The 8,100-nt window shown below is 34.3% G+C and overlaps 1 protein-coding gene across 1 annotated transcript; it reads right to left on the reverse strand.

Moving 5' to 3' along the window:
* Positions 1 to 5,118: 5,118 nt before the first annotated feature.
* LOC106315197 (protein PNS1) lies at positions 5,119 to 6,798 on the reverse strand. The gene is given in 3 exon segments (XM_013752945.1): positions 5,119 to 5,313; positions 5,408 to 6,619; positions 6,721 to 6,798. Coding segments are annotated over 3 exon segments (1,410 nt in total). The 5' UTR covers positions 6,724 to 6,798.
* Positions 6,799 to 8,100: the final 1,302 nt, after the last annotated feature.

Genomic DNA, 8,100 nt, shown 5'->3' on the forward strand with positions numbered 1-8,100 from the left:
CAAGGAAAGGGATAGGAAGACGAGGCTTTATTAGCTTTTCCACAGTTAAACTATTATTTTAAGAAGCCGACCAGCGTATCTTTTCGTGCTTTTTGACTGTGAAGACATTCTGGTTTTGTTTGCTATCAATAACCGATCAAAATCAAACCGGTTTAAAATTCAAACCGGAATTGCTCGTTGAATATGCCCGAGTTACAAAACGAAAACGGTATGTTTTAACTTATACCGGATAAGTTTAGTTTTGAATGTTTTTATTTAAATTATGATGTTTTGATGAAAATATATAACATTAATTTTGATGTTTTTGATGAAATTATAGTATTTGCTTCTTTAGTGGAATTTCATTAACTATGTGAACTCTTTTCTTAGTCATTGGTAATAGAGCTTAGATCACCGATTCTGGTCTGTTACGTCCAGTTCCATAATTTAGGATAACTTGAAAATGTATTAACAAGAAGAAATTAATAGTCTAGTGGCATTCTAGTAGAATGGGAGACTGGTAACTTCCAAATTAATTTGTACACTCTATGCAAAAATTTATATATAGATATTACAAACAGGTTGAGCCAGCAACAATAAAGATAAACAAAACTGCCAGAAAAAAGACAGAATTAAAAGTTAAAAAAAAATTATCAATATATAAAAATGATTGAAAAGAGTATTTTTAGAGTGTATATGTAGACATGAAAATTTAGACCAATTAGGTTTTCATATTTTGCCTTGTCAACTCCACTTAAATCTCTCATTCTTCGTGAATTAGTCGATCAATCTCTTTATTACTCAAACATAACTTTTATGTTCACTTTTCTATTTTTATAATTTTCATTCCATGATTATGTCTCGCTTTCTCTTTTCAGATTGACTCACAAATATATTTAACAAGCAATAAAAAAAAAACTATACTTGAAAAATAAAGATGACTGATCACGGAATTGTATTTGTAAATGCTCGAGAATGATAGGAAGCACTTTTTGATTATTGTTGGAGATGAAGATTTTCTTACTTGCATAGAAGAATTCAAAGATGCATACTTCATGCTTGCTGAACCTAAAGATGCGTAAATGGATTTGAGCATCTCACGATAAGAATGGGAAACTATGGTATTTGGAGGTGAACCTTGATATAAGATTGTGGCTGGGAGCAGCACAAATCAGCATTTGATTATCGGGTTTCATTTTCATTTTATTGTTTTGTCGAATTTATGTATGTTATGTGTGTCAATTTTAATGTCTTAAACAAATTAAATGTATCATTAGATATGTTCTCTTCTATTCAAAGTAATTTTATATGGTCACATTACGACCTGATGAACATCATTAAACGTCATAACAATAAATGCAACTTTATTCATTTAAAACCTTTACCCATACATTTTTTATTTCGAGTTTCTAGTTAAGAAATATTTCTCAGTAGTTAGACTATTCGAGACTAAGTACGAGATATATTATATCTAAATGCAACTTTAATGGCAAAATGAATAGTATATGGCAAATAGATAATGGAAAACAACAAACATAACAACTTAGTATTATGCAGTATTTAAACTTAAACTCTACAAAAATACAATTATCTTATTAGAATAATAATCTATAAATTGTTTTCTCGAACTTCAATAGAAATGTAAAATCTAGTTAAATGTTTAAATTAAAAAAATTATCAAAACTATTTTGAAATCATAAACCAATAAAATCCCCTAAATCTAGTTAGTTAAACTGAAGAGAAGCAAAAGCATGTAAACAAAAAAAACAGAATGAGCAGAAAACAGAAAACTTGAGATATTGCAAAGGATTTTATTGGTTTATGATTTCAAAATAGTTTTGATAATTTTTTTAATTTAAACATTTAACTAGATTTTACATTTCTATTATACCTTTGCAATATCCCCTAAATCTAGTTAGTTAAACTGAAGAGAAGCAAAAGCATGTAAACAAAAAAAAAACAGAATGAGCAGAAAACAGAAAACTTGAGATATTGCAAAGGTATGATTGAACTTCAGTGCGCCATATGTTAAGAATTTATTTGGTTTGTTAGAATATAAAAGTTGAAAAAAGAATTAATATAGCGATATATAATCTATATTACAATCTATATTACTGAGATAAAGATAAAGTTAACAAAGAAGTTAATAGTCGCATGAAGATAATTGTGTCATGAAGTGGACTTTTACTTTACAAAATGAGAACGAAAACGAGCAAGACGGTGGAGAGATGAGGATTTCCAATTTAGTAAAAGATTTTTTTTTTTTTTTTGCTTTAAATGGTTAGGATAATGTTTGTTTCGAATTAAAATCGAAGATAAATATATACAGATCAAGTAGCAAGTGAATGGGACTTGTCAGTGTGAACCGTGGCCGGTGAAAGTATTCAAGTCTTGAGAGCAACGCGGTCTTCAAACGCGTCTCTTTTTTTTGCTTTACATTGATTCTTTAATTGTGTGATTTATTCATTGCTTGAGAGCTAAGTTGTCTAAGTCAGTAAATGCGATGCCATTAACACAAGAACCAACACGTACGTCCCCCTCAATGGAAAGACCCATATACTATTTTCTTAATTTTGTAAATAAAGTTAAATAACCTGCGCGCATAGGTTTTATAATAGTGTTTGTTTATTAAATGTTTTCAACATTTTGCAACACTCTAATCTTTATCGATTATAAAATGACTTATACAATATTGGTCTCTTAAATATATCATTATTGTTGAAGAGTTAATGTATTACATCTTATTTTAATTATTTTTAAGATTTCATGCACAAAAAAAAATTAAGTTTTGCGGCTCACACAAATCACCAAAACCAAATAGGCAACATCGATTGTATATGACGAAAGAAGGTTAGGTTTTCTGCTCTCGATTTGTTTATTATTGACTCTGCATAAGTGATTTCATTTTCCACCTCTATAAAATTGTACTTTCGTTCTCGTCTTTGTTTCACTAATATGAGTTAAGTTTCTTTTTTTTTAAATCCTTCTACGAATTCGGTGAATTACATAAGTGTCAATTTAAAAAAAAGTTCATTGATATGAGTTAAGTTTCTTTTTTAAATTCTTCTATGAATTCGGTCAATTACATAAGTGTCAATTTAAAAAATGGACATCTGTAAAAAATAGTTTACTCCAAATACATATCTAAGAATCAAAATTTAGAAAAAAAAATGACCGGTAAACTATATTAACAGGTCAATGTTCAAATCTAATATATCAAGCTGCTATAGAATATAAGTGAAGACTCGATATATAAATGTATGTCTAGTATATATTCACCAGTTCGGTCTAAAAATCATTTAATTATAAAACAACAAAACAAATTACTTATTTCACCAATTCGGGTAATATCTGAATCCGAACGGGTAATATATGAACATGAATTGATATCCGAAGATAACCAAACATAAGTATACTTAACCCTATATTTCTAGTTTACTTCTCTCATTTTATTCAAAATATTTATATTAATGATGTTTATTGCTCAAAATTAGATACTATTCATATAATTATATAATTATGGACAAAATCATTTGTTACTCACTTAAAACACATATCAAGTTCTTGTTTCTTGCATTAACAAAAGTTACATCTAAAATTTCAAAACAACAACTAAATTAGTGTCTTTTTATTTACAATTTTTTTATCTCCAAACCTATTAATAGTTTAATATTTTAAAAATTAGAACACCAGTTAAATTAAAATATATTTAAATACAAAAAATTTAAACAATGAATAATTTATTTTTTTTTCTTCAAAATTTAAATATCCGAACCCGACCCCAAAATCTCTGAATCCGAACATAAAATATTTGAACCCGACTCAAAGTGTAGATATACCCGAATGGGTTTTATACCTTTATATTGATATACCCGATACGAACTCGAATGTGTATCTGAACGCCCACCCCTACGATATATGATCATTTGTATCTTGCTTGAACAGAAAAAGTTAAACCATTGATCACAAAATTTTCAATGTGAGACTTTTACCATTTTAGTAATTTATAGTCATTTTTAAAAATTTAAAATATAACATATAAGAAAAAATCTAAATATTTTTTATTATATACTTAATGTGATTTTTAATTTCTTTTAATAGTATAAAATTAAAAAAAAATAGGTTAGAAAATTTTTTATCAAATATGTATTATTAATAATTATTAATTGTCATATATATGTTAACCATATTAAGTAATTCCGTAACTTTTATTTAAGGAAAGAAAAAATATTTTTTTGTACACTACTAATTAATTTGATAGTTAGTTTAATAAAAAACATAGTATATGTTTATATGGACCAACTTATTTTTTAATAATTCTAAAAATTATTCTCGTGATGACACGTGACTATGAAAACACGTCGCTTCATAATTAATATAGAGGGGATATTGTAGATAATGAAATCTTACATGGAGAGATCAACTTTGAATGCAGAGCCGGACCTCACAAGCTATGGGCCAGAAGCGAAAAGATGTTGGGCTTATTAGTTACTGAATACAAGAAGAAATTACAAAATGAAGAGTGTAAAGTTGATACAACTGGCCTTGAGTAAAAGCGGGCCAAGCACTTTGAAATCTCAGATTCTCAGGACACTTTTGATGATGATTTCGAGTTGTACCATTAGTAAACTATGAGTATTAGAGTATTAGCATTTATATAATTTAGTTTCACACCTCCAAAATCATGGAACTGCATATCAGAACGTAAACGTTTTCGAAATGGTAAAATGTACTTGTTCACAGGTTTTTTTTGTCGTGATGATGATGATGACTATGCTTTATTGACTAGAGAAAGTGTACTATTCGCTTGGTTAGATATGATTATGCATAACTAAAGGTTTTTTTAACGTGTTATTTATCACGCAACATTTATACATAGGTTACGCATTTAGATACAGACAGAGACAAAGACAATGGAAACCGAAAAAAAAAGAAATTAAAATAGGAAAATGATGAAAACTGAATCCATCTTTGTCTTACTTTTTGTATGTAAATTCCTTCTATAGCATCTTTTGCATGTGAGGCTAAACAATATCCAATCTACAAAGTCTATAAGGTTGAAAAAGCCTCAATGAAATCGAAAAAGAAAAACAAAAAAAAGTATGTTTCTATACTAAGTGGATATATTCTTCGGCATCTCTACATGTATGTTATCTCCTGTTCCTCTTCCGGCTGTCTCACTTCATTATCCGCTAATCTTTTATTCTCTTCTACATTTTGCCGCGCAATACGTTCTGAAATCGTGTTGTCAAAGTTAGCTCCTTCTGGATTGGCAGCATAAGCTACAAAGTAAGCCATAACACATGCTTGCAGCCAAGCAGATGAAACTCTCCCCTGAAACACACACACACACACACCATAACACAAGTTACATGAGCTAAGCCGTTTCAATTCCTTTTTCCCTTTTGTTTTGATAATGAAACCTTACCACAAAGTATCCGATGACGAAGGCATAGAGAGTCAGCTGAAAGAAGTAGTCCTTATGAATATTAAACTCCCATATACCAGCAGTCAACGCAGAGATCGCCCCAATGCCAAAGGCGCTGAGGAAGCAGATGGAACTAGTAAGGTCAGCATCTACGAGCTCCTCCAACCCAACTGTTCTCCTAAACTCTTGCCATGCATCTCTCGACGCTTGCACAAAGCCTTTGCAGTGAACTCCCACATGAACAAACCCGTATCTGTTTCCGACTAAGACCATATGATTAGCAACCCAAGCGCAGTCCCCATGACTTGCATACATGGTCTAGTCGCTGCTGTTGCCTCCCCTATTAATAGTTCGGATCATTCCCCTGATGACTACAAAAACCGGAACGAGCGTTGAGCCAATACAAACGCTCCCGAGCTGGCTTCTCAGTGTCGTACAAAGAGCATCACATGCGTTTATGACGTCATAGTTAGCAAAGTGTGCGTACGCAGCTTTCGAGACGGCGACTACTTGTACGTTCTTGAGAACTTGCATCGTCCAGGCAAGGCTTATCATTATCAAAGAGATGAAAAGAATGTCTACTAGACCTTTTCTTGTAGCGGTAGCTCCGCCGATTCCCGCCGCCAAGAAGGCAGAGTAAAAGACGCTTAAGATCGATGATACGACAGCTATTACTCTCGTTTTTGGAGGTAGAACGGATGTGGAGAGTGCCGTTATCGTGAAGGTGAACTCGCGCCTCCTACGAGTAACAAAGAGCCAGGAATGGATTGCCTGAGCGAAGCTAAAGAGGATAAGTAGCCCGCCGATCCCTGGAACAAACGTTTTGCCGTAGGTTACAAGGAAGATCCCGACGGAGAATGTGAGTAGAGGTGCGAGAATGATCGTGGCTTTGGCTGTTGCTGCTATGTTGCAGAGGAAGAGGCATTGCCAGGATAAAGAGAGGAGTCCGGAGAGAGCGACGGAGGAAAGGAGAGGGGTGTACCATTTCTTGGGGTGGAAGTTAGGTGATTTTGTGAAGAGTAGGCCTCTGAGGGTGAGTAAGATGACTAGGGCTGAGATTAGGATGAGTTGCGAGTAGAAAATATCTGCGAAGAGGCATCTGAAGAATCTTCCGGTTAGGGTTTGTGGTTGTTGTTGTTGTGCGGCGGCGGTGGGAGATGCTACGGTTTGTTGTTGTGCGGAGGCGGGAGATGCTAGGCTTTGTTCGATTTCCTGCAAAAATGCGAAAAGATAAGAGGGAGAAGAATCAGTAGTACTCGGAGATAGAGAGGGAGGGTGACTTGTGGTTAAAGAATGTGAAGAAAGTAATAAACCATTGAGAATGACGACGGTGTGTGTCTCGGTTTTTTTGCGGCAGGAACGGTGACTAAGGGTCAAAGAGACGAGAGAGGTGAAGCGAGAAGTGATGACAGCGAAAGAATCACAGAAAGAGAGATGGAGATTTTATATAGAGAGTGAGATCTTGATCTTTTGTTCTTGAAGCCTTCACGTGAGTCGCAAGGCAATTATTTGTTATTATGAGAAGTTAGTTATTCAACATCTCTCTAACTTCGAGTTAGAGCTGATTAACTCTCTGTTAAAGGGCCAGCAGTTGAGCTCTAGAGGGTTCGATCATTTTGTATAAATAAGAAGGGTAGAGAGTTGTAAAACCCTAAGAGAATAAATCATAAAACTTCAGTCTTTATAATCTCAAATATCAGATTCTCTGTTTTACCTTTATGGTATCAGAGCACAGGGAGTAGATCATGGATGGCAATCAAGAAGTTCTATCGGCTTCGGCCCTCACCTTGAAACTAAAGGATGGAAACTATCTCTTGTGGAAATTGCAGTTTGAACAGTTTCTCTCTAGTCAATTGCTTATGGGTCATGTTATTGGAGCTATGCCGAGACCTCTCCCAACGGTCTCTGTTCGTCAAGATGATGTTGTCACTGATGAAGTCAATCCGGAGTTCAATAAGTGGATGCAGAAGGATCAACTTATTCTCGCTTGGCTGTACGGTACTCTATCTGAGGATGCTCTGAAACGGTGTTTGGCCTGCACACGGCTCAGGAGGTCTGGTTAACTCTGGCGAAGAAATACAATCGGGTCTCAGCTACTAGAAAACTGGATCTACAAAGGAGGGTCAAGACAACGGTGAAAGGAGAAAAGACTATGACGAGTTATCTTGCTGAGATCAAGTCACTTTGTGATCAACTTGACTCTATTGGAGCCCCTATATTCGAGCAAGAGAAGAACTATGGAGTCTTAAATGGCCTAGGAAAGGAGTATGAGTCGGTGTGTACGGTCATAGAGCATTCGATGGATGTGATTCCTGGTCCTTGTTTTGAAGATGTTGCGCATAAGCTTACAGGGTTTGAAGATAAGTTGAAGTCTTATGAAGCTTCTGTTGAAGTCTCTCCTCATCAAGCGTTTTACATGAATCGTGGAGGTTATTATGGACGAGGAAGAGGACATAACAGAGGAGGTTACCGTGGTAGAGGATCTTATTCCACTCAAGGAAGGGGCTTTCCACAACAGTTTGGTCAAGGAGCTCATCAGGGTCGTGGTTTCTCCTCTGACAATCAACGACCCACTTGCCAAATCTGTGGAAAGTATGGTCATCCTGCTTACAAGTGTTACAAGCGTTTTGATGAAACGTTTGCTGTTCAAGACCCCTCTCCACAGGCTAATGCTCTGACAACACAGAACTGGG

This window comes from Brassica oleracea, chromosome C9 (genome assembly GCF_000695525.1).
Source record: "Brassica oleracea var. oleracea cultivar TO1000 chromosome C9, BOL, whole genome shotgun sequence".
Lineage (NCBI taxonomy): Eukaryota > Viridiplantae > Streptophyta > Magnoliopsida > Brassicales > Brassicaceae > Brassica > Brassica oleracea.